The sequence below is a fragment of the Megachile rotundata genome, chromosome 2 (assembly GCF_050947335.1).
Source record: "Megachile rotundata isolate GNS110a chromosome 2, iyMegRotu1, whole genome shotgun sequence".
NCBI classification, from domain to species: domain Eukaryota; kingdom Metazoa; phylum Arthropoda; class Insecta; order Hymenoptera; family Megachilidae; genus Megachile; species Megachile rotundata.
The window spans coordinates 9,672,403-9,692,644 of NC_134984.1; the positions used below are offsets into that span (position 1 = coordinate 9,672,403).

Sequence of the window (20,242 nt, forward strand, 5' to 3'; positions counted from 1 at the left end):
CAAATAATTGAAAATACGTAAACTCGGAAATCCTAAAATTACAGAATTAAAAATTTCTATATTTCTAAATCCACTGACCTCAAAATTTGGTACACGTAAATTTCTCCATTCCCAAATTATCACCCCTAAATCCCTAATTCATCCCCTCACCTCTAATTCTAAATTTCCTTATATTTATAGACATACTTATTAACAGTAAAAATGAAGTAAGATACAGTAAAAACAATCTGATACACTGTTTCCTTAGATAATTACTTAATGCTGCAACAAAAAAAGCAGAAAATTGAAGTATTTGCCTAGTAATGAGGTAAAGCTGTTTCATTCAAATTGTTGGCATGTGTGTCAGTATACCTTGGCATTAAAGATCGCGGAATCATTCTACCTTTCCCTTGAAATATTCCCACAAGGTTCATCGTACCACTTGCCTCGCATTCTCTCTAGCTTCGAGTAAAAATAACGGTCCATTATTTTTTGCTGTTTCACTGGCAGAACTATTAATTACATGTGTCTTAGTCAGGTGAAAAAAATATAACGGTGGATCTTGTTGATTAATTGAAATTCAATATTGGTTATCCCGGTCGTAAAATGTTAGGACCTTCAAACTCAATATTTCAGGTTATATACAAAAGTTCTTTCGTCTTAATTTGTTGAATAACCACAGAAAGATGAGAATAAAGGGAAATTGGTACAATTTTCTAGTTATATTGAATCATATTTATTTTTAATTTTAAAAATTAAATTTTTATGTGATGGTTCTTTTAATAGGTTTAAATTCGGTTGACTTAACCTAATCTAACATAACAATATTTATTTTTAACGTCTTGCATTTATTTTGGAAAGTCAAACATTATGTGATTATTTTAATGGGTTTAAAGCCGATTGACTTAACCTAACCTAAACTAACCTAACCATATCTGTTTTTAACGTCTTGCATTTATTTTTGAAAGTTAAACATTATGTGGTTATTTTAATGGGTTTAAAGTCGGTTGACTTAACCTAACCTAACCACATTTATTTTTAACATCTTGCATTTATTTTTGAAAGTTAAACATTATGTGGTTGTTTTAATGGGGTTTGACATTACCTAACCTAACCTAACCATATTTATTTTTAACATCTTACATTTATTTTTTGAAATTAAAGATTATGTGATTCTTTTAATGGGTTTGAAATCGACTGATTGTTTTGAACATTGGATTAATTTCCTTATTTGATGGTCTAGGTTAGGTTGTAAGCTATTTTAATTATTTTTAGTATAATTTGTTATGTAGTCTTTCTTCTCTTATATATTCAAAATTATTAATATCTTCAAGGATATTTATATACGTGAGGACGTTTAGTTTGTTCTTGAATGCATCGAGTGAAGGTCACATATGTGGATGTTGAAATATATGGAGATTACCATTATTTTTGCACGTTATACATTTGTATACGACTTGTTTGTACATTTTTTACAGAATTAAATGAGTAAAGTATAATTACAATAATAAGTTAAATCATTTCCTTTCCTGAATTTACTACAATCATTTCTGAAGAGGTTAACCTTGAAAACGCTGGAGGAATGATGCAGATAGAGATCTTCGATCAATGCAGAAATACTGAAAATATATTAAAATTTATTAAAATTTGTCACTAATTTACTAAATTTGTTAGTTCATTTGAAGAGTCTTTTCACAGAAAAATTGAATATATTAAATTTATTCAAATTGAATTTCATATATTCTTTATTTTATTAAAATTTATGTTCAGTTCATTTGAAAAAACATAAGTTGAAATTCTTTTATTTTTTAATTTATTTTTAATTTATTTATTTTTGTTTCCCCAAAATTTTCAGATTTATTTGAAAAATAAATTCAAGTTCAATTTCGTGTAATTTTTATTATAAAAATTTGAGAGATAATAAAAAGAGAGATTGAGTTTTCTATATTTTGTATATTATCTTTTTATTCCAAATTCTCACGTTCAGTCCATTTCAAACATAGATAACAAAGTCAAGTTTAATTTCATATATTATTCTTCAAACTTTCCCTGTTATTTATAAAAGAAACAGTAAGTTCAAGTTCAATTTCTCGTTTTCTTTTATTCCTCTTGTATTTCTTACATTTCTTATATTTCTTACATTTCTACGCATTCCTTTTTCTAACAATGTCAGGAATGATTTTTTTACAAAAACTATTCCATACGGTTCATTGGAACATCCGACATCCTGTGATTACGCCGCCATAAAGTAGACTATAAATCTCGAGACGAACGACTAGAGAGGCGTAGCTAATAGAGACTTTTTCTCGACAAACGTAAAAGGTGTACTCCCGTTTAATAAGCAGGTTAAATATTGCTTTTAATGGTAAGCTGCTTAGAAGTTACGTAAAATAGCTTGTTAGGGAAATTCTATAAGAATCATTTTTATGGTCGATACCATTGAATAAATCTTGTTGCACTATTTTCCTTTTGAAGGACTTGTATTAATGATCTATCGTGAACGTAGATCTATTGTCGAACATATTTATGCTAACGCCTGCTCTAACATTCTTTGTTGACTGATATGTATCATAAAATGATTCGATTAATCCTGCGTGTCCTTAATTGCCTCCATTTTTATCAAATCAAGGACTGCGTCTTTCTATCAGAAATTATCGATTTCTTGTTATTGAAAAAAAAAATAACAAATAAAAATTTTTGTTATTGAGAAAATGAAAAACGACGAGGATAGAAATAATAAATAAATATGGTGTATTCTTTTATTTCAAAACTTTAACACTTCACTTATCGGAAGCTTTAATGATAGGCTTTTCGATACGATCGATTGCTGGTTGAAAATTAAATTATAGCTTCAGCAGTTATTAACTTATCGATAATTTACGATAAATTGGCATGATAAAAGTTGCGTCTGCTATAGTTAAGAGGAGATTAAAAAGTGAGTGGAATAGCGTAATCTATAATTATTAGTAATATCGTGACATGAATGTTTGAATATGTTAAGTTGTTGCGTAGTGGATTTAGAAATATGTAGTCTACGATTGACATGATATTTGTACATCGTCAATGTGCAAGTTAAGGGTTTATAAAAATGACAGTTTGTGCAATTTATCATGTTCTTACTATTTACTAATATTTTCATTATATTATGAATTATATACCTCACATTTCTTACAATTGTTATGAGTTTTTATATTTTCGTTGAGTTCTATTTATATTTTTTATATTTCTTCTATTTCTTGTATTTCTTGCATTTCTTATATTTTTTATATATATTTCTTATATTTCCTATATTTCCTATATTTCTTATTTTTCTTGTATTTCTTATATTTCTTATATTTCTTATATTTCTTATATTTCTTATATTTCTTATATTTCCTATATTTCTTATTTTTCTTGTACTTCTTACATTTCTTACATTTCTTACATTTCTTACATTTCTTGCACTTCTTGCATTTCTTGTATTTCTTGCATTTCTTGCGTTTCTTGCGTTTCTTGCATTTCTTGCATTTCTTGCATTTCTTGCATTTCTTACATTTCTTACATTTCTTACATTTCTTACATTTCTTACATTTCTTGCATTTCTTGCATTTCTTACATTTCTTACATTTCTTACATTTCTTACATTTCTTACATTTCTTACATTTCTTACATTTCTTACATTTCTTACATTTCTTACATTTCTTACATTTCTTACATTTCTTACATTTCTTACATTTCTTACATTTCTTACATTTCTTACATTTCTTACATTTCTTACATTTCTTACATTTCTTGCACTTCTTGCATTTCTTGTATTTTTTATATTTCTTGCATTTCTAATATTTCTTATATTTTTTATATTTTCGATATTTTTAACATTCTCCTCATGTTTCTTAATATTTTTCTAATATTTTTTCTCTATATTATACATACAGTATAATCATATTTATGTTCTTTATATTTCCTAATATTTTCATGATATACTCAATACAAAATGACCAACCCCAATATTAAAATAAATAACAAACAAATTAATAAAAAATCCCTCTATTATCAAATACTCAATAATTCATTTTCCTCAAACATTTACGTTCAAACAATAACAAATTTTCAATTTACTTCCCCATCAAAAATCTACAGTTCATAAAATCCGACTATAAACATTTTAAAGCCAATAAATGCTCGTAACTGCGACCAGGGCCACCATAAAAAGGTATTCAAAATCACTATTCTTGAAGCATACTGTACTCCATATATTCTTAAGAAATACTACTGTAATTGGTATTTATTGTTATTTATTGTTCAGGTTTAATATCAATGTAATAAAAAGAATACATAACTATAGTTTAACTTTATAATACAAGGAGATATAACTTATGAAACTAAAAATTCCTATATTCGTTCTATTGCAAATCTAATGGGACGAACAACTCTCTTCATTTATTTATTAATGTATTATTATTAATAATACATTAGTATTATTACCTTCCTTATTATTATAATAAATGTCTACAAAAGAATAAATTTTTATAATATGAACGTACAATACCTATTGTTCTGTTATAACCTGTCATCAATCAAAAGATAAATACGAAGAAACTCGCATTACACGAAGATTAAAATGTAAATTAATTGATTCTTCGTTTGTTTCTATAGACAATTTCCTATTAAAAACGGGAACAAAATATCCGTATAATCTTGTTCAAATCTTAAGCTTCATAAACGCGATTTTGTTACATTAACGCGACATAAACGCCATTTTGTTGCATTAACGCGATATAAACGCCATTTTGTTGCATTGCTTAACGCGGCATAAACGCCATTTTCTGCGGCAGTCTAATACGATATAAACGCTGTTATGTCAGGTTTAGTGTCGAAAAACACGATTTGATATACAACAACCTAATAATTAAGAGGATCATTACGGAACTGCGTGAAAAGTAACATTATTCGCCGATTCGAAACAGATGGTACAAAGTGCTGTTGCAGAAAGACTCGTTGTCCGCGGTACAAAGAAACAAGACGGTTATTTAATAGTGTTTTATAATTATTACGACACGTCGAACCATGCATAATTCATAGGAATCATTCTTTGTGACAAAGATCACCGAAGAAAGTGTGAGACTCTTCCTCGTCTCAGTTACCACGATTCCATGCGTTAACACCATGTAAATTATAACAGGTGCTATAACAATTCTATTTTCCGACGATTAGGCGTACAAGAACGAACTTTCCAGCGGAAAAATTTTTGACGGCACGAAATTTGTTATGTAATTATAAATTAAGAATCTTGTTATTAAGAACAAAAATAGCATATTCGTATATTCGTCCAATTAGCCTTTCCATAATTGGATTGTTAATTAGAACAGGTAATTAAAATGTACTGATGATGTAAATGAGCCGCGATTTCATTACTTTTGCTAAATATAGGAAAATAATTTGATGGTAATTTTCCAAATAAAGGAAACTTGAAATTTTTAAAAGGCCAAATTTTTAAATTTATAAATTTTAGTAAATTAAATTGGTGGATTTTTTAATTTTTGGATTGGTACATCTTTTAGGACGTCATCTGATGAATTTGAAAATTTCTCAATTGACAAATTTGAAAATTTTATCTGTATTCTTTTTTGCGAATGTCTGAAAAATTTTTGTGAATATACCAAATTTGAAAATTTTCTAGATTTCTAAACATCGAAATTCTAAATTCTAAAATTTTTAAATATTCCAATTCCAAATATCGAAATTCTAAATTCTTAAATTTGTAAATATTCGACTTCTAAATATGCCAATTCTAAATTCCCAAATTTGAATATTTTCCAAATCATTAAATATCCAAATTCTAAATTTCCGAAATTAGATATTTTCCAGATTTCTAAATACCGAAATTCTAAATCCCCAAATTTGCAAATACTTGAATTCCTAAGTTTCTAAATTTAATATTTCTCAGAATTCTAAACGTCCAAATTTCAAAATTCCCAAACTTGACAGTTTATAAATTTATAACAATTTCCGTGATTTTGAATTCTTAAACTTGAAAATTTCCGAATTTTTAACTTTCTCAATTTCTGAATATACACATTTTCAATAACTTACAACTCAATTTCTCAGTATGAAAATTTCCACATTTTTAAATCTTATCAATCATTAAATTATTTCTAAGCAAAGCGACTCAGTTGAATACTTCATATGTAATAAAATGTAATGAATGCTAAAAAATGGCTGCATACATAACATTATTGACGTATTTTTAATTAAATTAAATAACTTCGAAAACTTCCTGCAACGTATTTCTGAAATACGTGTTCGCCAAAGATATTTAAACGATTTCACAGCCAATGTGCGAATAAATGCACATACATGATTAGTTACGAAATAAAACAGCATTCCTACGATTTTTACAGCTCAGTTACGGGGATTAGCTGGAGTCTCATATTAGCAGAAGTCTTCATATCAAGCAACCTAACCTAACACTTCACGCTCACCCTTCGAAAATCGTTCAGTTAGTAATTTCATTTCATTCTTTAATAAACTTAGTAAACAATTTTTGTAATATTCAACTATTTTTTATTGGGTCTTCACGTATTTCACAAAATTATTCATCATTTATTATGTAAAATGGCTTCCTCCGAAATGTGCGATAGATAAATATGAAAATTTATATGTCTTGAAGAAATAACTGACATGACTCTTAATGTTAATTGATTTTTGTACAAGAAATAAACGCTGTTTTTTGTTTTTTTAATTAAATGCGTAAGTCTGCACCTTCTTAGATTATTAGCGACCACATTTGTTTGATTTAGTAATAAAAGATGAAGTGTGAAAGATGATTGTGGTTAATTTGATGTGACTAATTGTTAATCTAGTGAGTATTACTTGATCTCTTCGAATATTTTTTGTAAATTACGAAAATTGACTCGAGTTTCACCCGCAAGTATTGTTTTATTAACATATATCATGCATGCAATATATCTTTCACCACAAAGATCTTTTTAGCACAGGTTTACATTCTTAATAAATAAGAAAATCCGTTTTCAAACTCCTCGTTTATTTTCAATGATAGTGACGCAAGCCATCTCATTAAAAGAGATCTTCACATTAAGCAACTTTGGCAAAAACTTTACCCACAAAAGATGCAACATAAAAGCCGTAAGAGTCTCAGAACTCTCACTTAGGTTAAACCGCGTCTTGAGACACCAGCTTTTTTTCACTTTTTTGCATAATCCGATAGTATTTAATAAATATGAACGAAGTATACTATAACCATTTCGAATATTGAATACAGACAAGATATAATAATTCTGAATATCAAAATTCAAAAGTTAATATGTTGCTAAAGTTACTTTTAGTAAGAATACTTTTTGAGTGCTGGTGAAGTTACAGGTTTCGTATTTTTAATAATGAAAATTATTAAGATACTTTCGTCGAAATAAAGAATTATAAACTTTACGTATTATTTATTTTTATATTTCAGTTTCAATTTAAATATGATCATTAAACAACTGTAAATCTAGGATTAATGTAATTCTATAAACTTTACAAGTTACATATTGTGCTCAGATGTTCGTTAAATATGCTAAGTTGACTATTAAGTCAAGATTATTTCGATGATAAAATTGTTGCCATAAATACTCATATAAAATGTAAATTCATTGTCGTAAAAACTCTTCCTCCATCCCGTTTTTTAGGACGCCATGATTCCATTTTTGGGTATGCTGTATAGTTTCTCAAATCCATAGAAATTTCAATATTGAAATTTACTATTGAAATTTAATATTGAAAGATATTAACCCCTTGCACTATGATGTTTCTGTCGACTGCGTCAGTCAGAACTGACTAATTTCAGCCATAGCATGAAACAGACACAGAAACTTGAAATGTTATGTGAACTTGGTATCATGCAGTCGTTGACTATGCAAATTATAGTTGGACTTGAACTCCAAACTGAAATGTATTCAAAATTCGAGTAAAATTGGTCATAACCGAAGTATGAGCGCGTCACGAGTCAGACTCGTCGAAATAGTGTAAGGGGTTAACATCTTCCTTTGTAACCGTCAATGTAGTGAACACCTTATGATTAGAATCATACGACGATTGTGTTAGTGTCAATCCTCGACATCCAATGATCATTTACTTTCCTGACTTAATTTTTCTTTTATTAGGTCGAATCATAAGTAACTTCCTTTTTTTTATCAGACATTTATTTCGTTCTCATTAAACAACAAAATTATATTATTTTATTATATATTCGCCACTATTTTCTATAACCTTCTCCCATTTTCCTGGTAGTTTATCAATTCCTTCCTTGTAAAATGTGGTTGGTTTGGACTGGAAGAAGCTTTCAACAGCCTACCTGACTTGCTCTTCAGAATTGAAGGTTTTTCCATTTAAAAAGTTTTGTAAGGAACAGAAAAGGTGGTAGTCTGTCGGGGCAAGATCTGAGGAGTAAGGTGGATGTGGTAAAACAGACCATCCAAGCTCAAGAATTTTTTCGTGAGTCACCCTTGCTGTATGCGGTCGCGTGTTGTCGTGTAAAAGAATGACATTTCTGCGATTGACGAGTGCAGGGCGCTTTTCTAGGAGTTTCTCTTGCACTCTTTGCAATTGCTGAATGTATTTATCCGCAGTAATCGTTAAATTTGACTTCAACAACTCGTGGTGACTTATACCTTCATAATCTCACCATACACACAATAAAATCTATTTAGCTGCATCGGAAGTTACTTATGACTCGACCTAATATTAAACCCTTCATCAATCTTTAAAATCGAATATCAATAGGACGTTTATGGGTGTTGATTTGTCTTCAACTACATGACTTATAATCTTAATTTTGTGGATATTATCTAGATATTATTTACATGACATCTACCTATCGATGTCTATAGTAGCAGTGCTACTTTATTTAACTAATGATAGAAATATTTATAATGTCAGGTCATTATAACTAATTATGATAAACAACGTGAAATTTAGTACATTATTCAGTTGCTATATTTTCTTTCATCAACAATATTCAAAATCTTGTTAAAATATGTATTTATTTTTTAAACATTCTTGACTGAATATTTAGCCTAACTAATACTACTTCTATTTTTCCATATTTAATAAATTATGTACCTAAACAAAAAGTCTAAAACTCTCCCTAATAAGTCCCAACACTTAAATTCATTATATTTCATTTCTATGTCTGTCGATTACTATCCGAACAAAATGTCCCACCAAAAGTTTAACTGCACCTTTTTCCAGTTCTTTGGCAGTTATCCGAGTAATTAAATCATCGAGGTGAGTTACGGTAAAAAGTCAGGTTAGAAACGCATTCATCCGTTGCAGCAGGTGCGGCAGGTGCGAGTGTCGCATGCTGATAAGAGAACGATTTGACCCATTCTCGGGTCGAGGGCACGAAATTCATTCCTTCAGCAAGTTTCGACATTTATGTTTGAAACTCGACAGCCAGTAACCGGTGCAATTACTAGATGTGGAAGTCCGACAGGACGTAGAGATTAAAAAAACGCGGAGACCGGCAAAAAATGAAGCTGCAAAATTACACGAGACTTTCGCAATCGATGGAGAGACGCGGTATGGTTCTCGGTCAGTGAACGTAACGGTGTTGAAGGTATGTTCACGCGATAATGTTTGTTCGCGCCGACACTCGATGAGTTATTGTTTATGAATGTAAGAGGAGAGAAGTTGATATCTTACTGTCATGAAGATCAATCAGTGCGTTGCATGACTGCGTTCCAGTTTTTTGAGTTATTAGAACGCGTTGATGGAGGAGGTGAAGGTTTTCGTGGAGTCTGAATGTTAGATACTTGATGTAGAAGGGGATTTGGATATATGGACTACTGAGTAGTTTGATGAGTTGGAAATTGAACTTTTCAGAAATGGTGATTTGGAAATTTAAGCTTCTGATAGTTTGGACTTTCGAGAAATTGGCGATTTAGAAATTTGGACTTTTGAGAAATTAATGTTTGATAATTTGGACTTTTGAGAAATTGGCGATTTAGAAATTTGGAATTTTGAGAAATTTATATTTGGTAATTTGGACTTTTGAGAAATTGGCGATTTAGAAATTTGGAATTTTGAGAAATTAATATTTCATAATTTGGACTTTTGAGAAATTAATATTTGAATAATTTGGACTTTTGAGAAATTGGCGATTTTAAAATTTGGAATTTTGACAAATTAATATTTCATAATTTGGATTTTTGAGAAATTGGCGATTTCGAAATTTGGACTTTTGAGAAATTAATATTTGATAATTTTGACTTTTGAGAAATTGGCGATTTCGAAATTTGGACTTTTGAGAAATTTATATTTGATAATTTGGACTTTTGAGAAATTTATATTTGATAATTTGGACTTTTGAAAAATTGGCGATTTTGAAATTTGGACTTTTGAGAAATTAATATTTCATAATTTGGAATTTTGAGAAATTAATATTTCATAATTTGGATTTTTGAGAAATTGGCGATTTAGAAATTTGGAATTTTGAGAAATTAATATTTGAAATTTTTGTCGTTTGAGAAATTGAATACTTGTAAATTTACACTTTTGAGAAATTAATATTTGAAATTGTTGGCATTTGAGAAATTGAATATTTGAAAATTTGGACTTTTAGGAAATTGATGACTTGTGAATTTAGACTTTAGAGGAATTGGATATCTGGAAGTTTGGACTTTTGAGAAATTAATATTTGAAATTTTCAACATTTAAGAAATTGTGCACTTGCAAATTTACACTTTTGAGAAATTAATATTTGAAATTTTTGAAATTTGGGAGATTGAATATTTGGAAATTTGGACTTTTGGGAAATTGATGACTTGTGAATTTAGACTTTTGAGGAATTGGGTATTTGGAAATTTGGACTTTTGAGAAATTAATATTTGAAATTTTCAACATTTAAGAAATTGTGCACTTGCAAATTTACACTTTTGAGAAATTAATATTTGAAATTTTTGAAATTTTTGAAATTTGAGAAATTGAATATTTGGAAATTTGGCCTTTGGGAAATTGATGACTTGTGAATTTAGACTTTAGAGGAATTGAGTATCTGGAAATTTGGACTTTTGAGAAATTAATATTTGAAATTGTTGGCATTTGAGAAATTGAATACTTGTAAATTTACACTTTTGAGAAATTAATATTTGAAATTGTTGGCATTGGAGAAATTGAATATTTGAAAATTTGGACTTTTAGGAAATTGATGACTTGTGAATTTAGACTTTTGAGGAATTGGATATCTGAAAATTTGGACTTTTGAGAAATTAATACTTGAAATTTTTGAAATTTGAAAAGTTAAAAATTTGAAAATTTGGAATTTCGTGCAACATATTGTTCTTCCTTGAAATAACCTAATTGAGAAACAGTATTTTGAAACTGACATTGCTCTCTCTGTTGTCTTGCTAAAAATAAAAGAGGCAATTCTGGTGGACAAATCTGTATTCTACAGATCGTTATAAAAGTGTAGCAGGAATAAAAGCTCGTAACGAATGATCCTGCAAATATTGCAGCTTTTTCATTTATTGAAATCGATGAACGTGAGTTCATATGGTGTTCTCGGAACTCGATACTGATGAATTTCTCTGCAATACACCGAATGAATCCAATTCCCTCTGAAATTGAACAATCTCGACACATGTCACGATATACAGGAAAGCACATCGTGCTGTGTAACATTGTTTACAGGTGAGGTTTACAAATCTATTTTCGCTGATGAATCTACGTATGAAGATAAAGAAATTTGTGAAATTTAATATAAAATGCTTTAAAGAAAAATATATTTTTTTATAGTTAATTTGTGCAATATTTAATTTACAATATTTTCTACTAATTTGTTTCTTAAAAAGTTTAGAAGATTTTTAAATATGTATGCTTGTATTAAATTATGATTAAAAATCTTAATTTTTGTATTTAAAAAAAAACTTGTGTATAGGTCAAATATCTTCAAAGTTAAAAACTTGTATTTTTTACATTGCTGAATTTAAAAAATTGTAAAACTTGTAAACAAACAGAGAGCACAGTTTACATTTAGCACACAAGGATATCTAAAAAAAAACTCTATTAAATTGATAAAATCATTGCATATGTATAAAATCTTTTAAATACAAAAAATATTTATATATAAAATCTCCAAATAGAAAATTTGTGAATATGAAAAATCATTGCACATAAAATCTTTATATACATATAAAAAATCTTCACATATAACATCTCTTAAATACAAAAAATCTTTTCACATCAAATTTATGCAAAAAAATGTTTATATAAAAATTTCTAAATATAAAAAGTTTTTGTATGTAAAATCTTTAAATATAAAAATCTTTTCAAAAGTCTTTTAATAAAGTCTCTGAAGTAGAAAAAGTCTTTGTGTGTAACATTAAATACAAAAAATGTAATTTGTTGAGTGGTGTAATGCAAAAAAAGATTGTATACAAAATTTCTAAATATAAAAAGTTTTTGTATGTAAAATCTATAAATATAAAAATCCTTTCAAATAAAGTCTGAAATAGAAAAAGTCTTTCTGTACAACATTAAATACAAAAACTGTAATTTGCTAAGTGGTGTAATAAACTTTTTACTTTCGTCTCCAAAAATAACCTAAAATTGCTTTAAAAAAACATGAGCAGGTGTGTCTATATTAAACACGCGAATTAATCATTTACATCTTATTCGAATAGAAAGTGGCATGATTATCGTTTTTCCTTTCTTCATTCATTGTTGCGAATGAAAGCGGTATTCCGCTTGATTGGACACAAAATTTGCCGTCTCATAATTCGAACAAACAATCTAGAATACCGCGTCGCTGTATCAGCTCGCTACTAATTAAATCAAGATATAATTGTGCTCGCCCCAAACGCAACAATTTGTTCTAGTGACTTTGAATTTACTCGGAGTGTTGAGTTAATTAGGCTTTGCTGATTGTGCGCGGAAAATGTTAGTAACCGTTTCTGTAATGAAATCTTGCAAAATGTTAAATGCTGTATCAGTCAATTATTATTATTATTTAATAAACAAAGATACGTTATAGTGAAATAAATAATACGGAATGTTTCATGTAACACTTTTCACTTCACACTTTGTAATGTTTTCACAATTTTTTAAGAAAGGTAATCTGACAAAAAATATTTTAAATAAAAGATAGTTTTCGTTTGATTATAAACATATTGCAATGAACAATACTTTGAAATTTTTTTATAATTCTCAAGATCATAATTGTTATCTATAAGTTTGAAGATCTTTCTTTTTAAATGAAACTTTGTATTTTTTACTTAACAGTATTATTGTTAATATTTGAAATTTTAAGATGAAATCAATGATCTAATGTATGGTAACCTTCAGATGACATTGAAGGCACAGGAATAAAAATTTTAGTGGAAAATGATAAACTGCTTGAATGGGTGATAATATACATTGTATATTAAAGATATGTTTAATAATAATATACTTAAGAACTCATCATTAAATATTTAATTTGAAGGTACTCATGTACAACAATTACAAGTACTGTTTTGCAACATGATACATTATATTATATACATATATGTATACATTTATAATGACATAAGTGTTAACTCATTTACATGAAATATTTAGCTTAAGAATAATGTATCACATGTGCTATTTTGCTATACACATATTGTATTATATGCATTATTTTATAATGATGTGACACAGTTGGTACTTTATAACATACTATATTAGATATATAATAAATTTTCAATATTCCATATCCTCATATTCCTCAAATTCCTCAATATAGAAATCTTTAAATTTCCAAATTTCCAAACTTCTAAATTTCTAAATCTTCAAATCTTCAAATTTCCAAGCTTCCAAACTTCTAAATTTCTAAATCTTCAAATTTCCAAACTTCTAAGTTTCTAAATTTTCAAACTTCCAAACTTCTAAATTTCTAAATCTTTAAATCTTCAAATTTCCAAGCTTCCAAACTTCTAAGTTTCTAAATCTTCAAATTTCCAAACTTCTAAGTTTCTAAATTTTCAAATTTTCAAATTTACAAATTTCCAAACTTCTAAATTTCTAAATCTTCAAATTTCCAAACTTTCAAACTTCTAAATTTCTAAATCTTCAAATTTCCAAGCTTCCAAACTTCTAAATTTCTAAATCTTCAAATTTCCAAACTTCTAAGTTTCTAAATTTTCAAATTTTCAAATTTACAAATTTCCAAACTTCTAAATTTCTAAATTTCTAAATCTTCAAATTTCCAAGCTTCCAAACTTCTAAATTTCTAAATCTTCAAATTTCCAAGCTTCCAAACTTCTAAATTTCTAAATCTTCAAATTTCCAAACTTTCAAACTACTAAATTTCTAAATCTTCAAATTTCCAAGCTTCCAAACTTCTAAATTTCTAAATCTTCAAATTTCCAAACTTCTAAGTTTCTAAATTTTCAAATTTCCAAACTTCTAAATTTCTAAATCTTCAAATTTCCAAACTTCTAAATTTCTCTATTTGTATATGTTTAAGTCTCCAAAATTTGGAGTCCCTAAATCTCCAAATTTCTAAATCCGCAAATCCATAAATCCACAAACCTATAAATCTAAAAATCCATAATACATATTATTAGTATTATTTTGTAATAACATAAAATAAATGATATCCCATTATCACAAAATACTGAACTTACACCTAATATACAAGAGTTATTCCATAACATATCATAATATACAATATTGTATTATAATAATATAACATAAACGCCATTTTTCCATATGAACAAATTTACCATCTGATATTGAACTATAACTTACAACCTAACAATTTTAAACGAATTTCAAGTTCTTACATTTTCAAGCCACTTCTACCGTCATCTAAAATCGACAAAAATGTTTGACGTCATCAAGTTTTTAATTAAAATTCCAGATGAGCTGCAATTGTCCATTAACCCCGTCGACTGGTCCAACTTTAGCGTCAACATGTGGCGGTCCATCCTTCATGCTCTTTATGGGTCTTCTAGAAGTATTTCTTCGCAGCCAATGCGACCTTGAGGACCCATGTAACAGACCTCAGCCACCTCCCACTGTGAACTCCAGGTAAGATTAAAAAATGTCATTTATTTTTTTTTTTTTCTTTTTAATTTTATCTGTGAATCGTCTGGGTTCTCGACAGCCAAAAGGTGAAGTTTTAAAAATATATGCTGTTTTGGGGATTGAGTACAAGCGTGCATTGAATGTACAAGGAGTAGAATGCAGGTTTTTTAAGTTAAGAGAGTAATCATTGATGAAGGGTATTAATAATTATTATTACAGGGGTTATGTCGATTATTATTAATATGATTATTATTATTATTACGAAGGTCCTATGTTTTGTGATAAAATGAAGTGGCAAAATTACTGACAAAATTAGGCAAAAGTTTGTTAAAAGTCAAACACACACACACTTTTCGATATTAAATAAGATTTTTGGAGTGCAATGTTGCTCATTTGAAGAAGGAAAGTTGAATGAGTGGTTTGCTCATTAGTGCGAGTTGTGTGAAGTGATTGACACCTTGTTATTATATGTAATTCTATGCGGAGACATTTGAAAGATATGTTGCAATTCACAAATTTTTAAATTGCAATGTTCTAATTTTTCGAACGTTCTAATTTTAAATTTATGACGTTCTAGTTTTACAACTCCGAATCCATATATTTTTAATTTCCCAAAGTTTCAAATGCATAAATTTCCAAATCCCGAACACTCAAATTTCTGAATTTTCAAATTTTTGAATCACCAAATACTTTCCGAATTCATAAACTTACAAATCTACAAATTTCTAAACCCTTAAATTTGCAAATCTACAAATTTCTAAATCCTTAAATCTACAAATCTACAAATTTACAAAATAAAGCTACCAATCTGCGATCAAGTAATGTTCAATCTAGGAATCTTCGATCTACAAATTCTACGAATTCTACAAATTCAAGAAATTTAAGAAATTCAAAAAATTCAAAAAATTCAAAAAATTCAAGAAATTCCACAGATTCTACAAATTCTACAAATTCTACAAATTCTGCAAATGTACACTACTTCAAATTTCTACATCTCCAATTCCCCGAATATTAAAATCTACAAATTCATAAATCTACAAATCTATAACTTTCAAAATCTTCAAATTTCGAATCCTTCGGATCTCCAAAGTACTCTCGGATTCTCGAATTCAAATTTTTCATTCTCGTAAAAATCCAAATCTCAAAAATGAAAAATAATAGCAAGATATTATAATGTACCTCGTGTAATTACGATCTCACAAAAAATATCTTACTAAGCAATCTCGTTTAGTCCGCTTTCATATTCTCGTTATATCTGTATTACATGGCCTTTAAAATCCTCCGGCCGATTAAATTTTTCTCTTCAGTGCTCGGTCGTTTGAGAATTATTCGTCGTTTGAGAATTATCCGCAACTTAATGGAGTCTCGTTCAGTTTATGAGTAGTCGTCCGACTTATTTTTAAATATTTTACAGACTCCTTCACTGTTCCGTTTCAACGATTATAAAGATGGATATTAAAATTCCCTTTTCCTCTTGCAAATGTCATACGTCGTAGCTGCCTTTTACATTTTCTGAAAAAAGGGGGTACATAATGACGATGTTCTTTATTGGTTACTGGAAAAGAAACTTCTAAGTAATTATTCGAATATTGAAAACAAAATTCTTATTATTAATTTTAAGACACATTGCAATTAGGTAAATGTACCCCTTTGTATATTGTTTCCTTTAATGGGCAATTTAATTCGTTTCATTAAAAATGACAAACAAAATGTGTGATACTCAATAAAATATTAAAATATTGAAGTAAAAAATTTTTTATTTACTATTTTAAAACTTTAATTTAATTTTTATTATTTTTACTATTTTAAAAATTTTGAATTCTTATAATATATTACATTCATGTGTATTTCTAGAGTCATATATTTTATTTTTAAAATATATGAGCTTATATGACTATTTGTTCAAATGAACAAAAACAATGTTCAAATTAATAAGGCAATATCAGTCTTTATTTACATAATTAAAAATTACAATCAATTTTAATAAATCAAATTAACAAATCACGATGATCAATAAACTAAATAAATAAATAAAATAAAATGTAATTTTCATTCATAATAAATATTGCACTTGAAAATTGATAATCAGTTCAATCAATCTCTGAAAGGATTTTCTGAAAAATTTATAGAATGACTATTTTTAAACGAACACGTCTTATATGTCCGATAATGACATCATTTACCTTAGACCTTTCTGAATAGATTGTAGATCGTAGATCAATGCCACATAATGTCTTGGTTACAACCTTCTCGAGTTAGTGTTTAGAGTTTCTAATACATAATACATATTACTACGTGTTTTACTAGTTATAGGTTCTTTGCAACAGTCCGCGCGTTAGCAAACTTGCCGCCATATTAGAATTAGCCATTTGTAGTAAGACACTTGTTAAAATCGAGTTTTGGAGATATTACAAATTTTCTTGTTAGTAAAATTCAATTATCTTATATTAAACTTTTCAATCTGATATTTTATATTGTTGGTGTAATTTTAATAGTACTCACAGATATTTTACTTGTTTTATTTCTTTATTTCTTCTTATTCGTTAGTTTGACTGAACTTTTGTGATGCAGTGACTGTCATGGCGGCGAATCTTCTAATCGGAGTCACGAAATAACTGTATCAAGCTTGTAATAGATACAAGTTTAATTAGTTATATAATTTGATGGTAGTACGTTAGTTTATTTTAATGAAACATCATTTAATGTATTTTTACAAACAAATAAAATGTATATTCTAACAAGACAAAAGTTCCTTCTGTTAATTGTAGACAAAATTTTATTCTATTAATTATACACAACATTTCATTCTATTAATTATACACAACATTTCATTCTATTAATTATATACAACACTTCATTCTATTAATTATATACAAAAATATATTCTATTAATTGTACACAATATTTCATTTTATTAAGTATAGACAATATTTTATTCCATACATTACAGACAAAATTGCACTTCATGCTGTACATTATAGACAAAATTTGACTTTATAAATGGTAGACAAAATTTCATTGTATAAATTATAGACCAAATTTCATTTTATAAATTCCAACACAAAATTTTAAGAAGAATATTTGTGAAGAAATCTATTTTTCAAGGAGATCTCAAACCAATAATTTCTATTTTGCAAGGTGTTCAACCTCATTTAAGATACTACTAATTACAAACAAAACTTAACCAAAATAATCTTCCAGAATTTGATAAAAACTACCAAAGCTCAAATACAAGAATACTGTTATGAACGGTGAGCACTACCTTCCAACTCTTCCTGCAAAGAAAATTAAAAATAATCGCCGTAAAGACGTCACAGTTTCCCATCTCATAGCATCATCATCTCCGTTTCTTCCGCGCTTGCTCCATAAACTCTTCCTGTTCCCTATTCGTGCGCATAATTGTTCTGAAACACTCGAAGCAACGAAACGTGTCGGAAAGACCGGAAGAATCTCAGTGAACCAATAAACTTCCTTGAGCAACGACCCGTTCGCGTTCCAGAACGACATCGCCGCTAAACATGGTCTTAATTGTCGCGGACACGGTTCACATAACAACGTCCCCGTAAAAAATCACTATGCCGTTGTTGCCTATCTCATAAGGCGAGCATCCATGCATGTCTTATCCGTGAAATTGTTGCGTGTGTGTATCCACGCGTAATAGTCCATGTTCCATTGTTCCAATAATTCTCCAACGTTGCGTCACATCTGCCTGCCGCATCTCTACTTACACTTATGCCGGATGCGCTCTGAGGCAACCACATCGACTATTAAACCTTTCGTTACGATGCACTTTGCTTGAAAATCGTTCACCTTTTCTTGGGAGACGGTAATTGCCGGTCCGATTGATTAACGAATTATTCGAGTGAAACTTCGGGAGATTCGATATGGAAGGTCAGAGTTGCCACATGAAGTCGAATGTGACGACAGACGTAGTCTAAAATGCACAGACAGTCTAACGGTGCTGACTTGAAATTGGCGACGTGTGACGAGATAATGAAAACGTCTAATGACCTGGGGATGTGACATGTTTAAGGATACGTCTGGTTTGTAGTTAGCTGATACAAGCAATGAGTGGAACAATCAGCTGTTAAAGAGTGGAACAAATTCAGTAATTTATAAATTTTCAAATCGTTGAATTTGTACTTGTCAACTCGATATTTGTTGACCTTTAAATTTCTGAAGTAGTACATTTTCAAATTTACAGGTCCTCAAAGTCTCAACTTAAGTATCTCATTTATCAAGTATCGAATTCACGAATTTCGCAGTTCTCAATTCTCCAAATTGACAAACTTTCAAATTACAAGTCAAATCCCCAAATTCCCAAAGTTCCAAGTTCCTAAATTCCCAAATTTTCAAATCTCCAGCTTCTGAAATTACCAAACTTCTAAAATGTCTTTCCAAATAAAAAAACTCTCAAGTTCCAAATCCCCAAATTTTTAAGTTCTTAATTTTAACTCTGAAACGATATATTTAGACCATGGTCACTAACCTTCACGGCAGCAACCCGTTGGTTTAAAGGAATTTCAGAAACCTGAAAAGTGAAAATAACCGTATGAAAGTACATTCATCTTTACGTGACATCCACGTTTCGCCTGAAAGTTTCACTAGCTCTACCGTGTCAAACAGTTGACGAAACTCGCGATAAAAGACACTCGCCGTTCAGGCTCATATTTCAGTACATAAAAGTAAGTTGTCGTCCCTCAACGAGGCAAGTGTACATTTCACAGAGTGCACACGACTGTATGCACCTCGTGGCATTCAAAATACCATTGCCAATTGGTGCGAGGGTCCCCAATGAACTCCTGAGAAATCCACCTTTCGCTCGCCTTTACCTAGGACTTCTCTAACCCAGTTTTCAATTTGTAACATGATTATGCTAAATTGTTACATGGTCAGTTTCGAAATACGCAAAATGTCATATTGTGCGTTAATAAATGAAAGTACAACTGTTGAAATATATTTTTATTATTCTGTACAATGTTATTGATACACTAATATTAAGTAATGTTAATAATATTACATGATGAATTTGGTTGCAAATATAATGAATATTTCTGTATGTAACAGTATCAAACAAGACACTGTTTAACAACAATAATAATGAATTTGTTTGAAAATTTAATAAATGTTTCTGTAAATATCAGTATCAAACAAGACACTGGTTAACAACAATAATAATGAATTTGATTGAAAATTTAATAAATATTTCTGTAAGTAACAGTATCAAAGAAGACTGCTT

General features: G+C 28.9%; 1 protein-coding gene across 1 annotated transcript in view; it reads left to right on the forward strand.

Moving 5' to 3' along the window:
• The window catches only part of LOC100876174 (glucose dehydrogenase [FAD, quinone]), a 54,181-nt gene that overhangs the window by 12,442 nt on the left and 21,497 nt on the right, over positions 1–20,242 (forward strand). Inside the window, exon 2 of the mRNA XM_003705733.3 lies at positions 14,837–15,006. Within this exon, the coding sequence (XP_003705781.1) occupies positions 14,837–15,006 (170 nt within the window). The remainder of the gene's footprint in view (positions 1–14,836; positions 15,007–20,242) is intronic.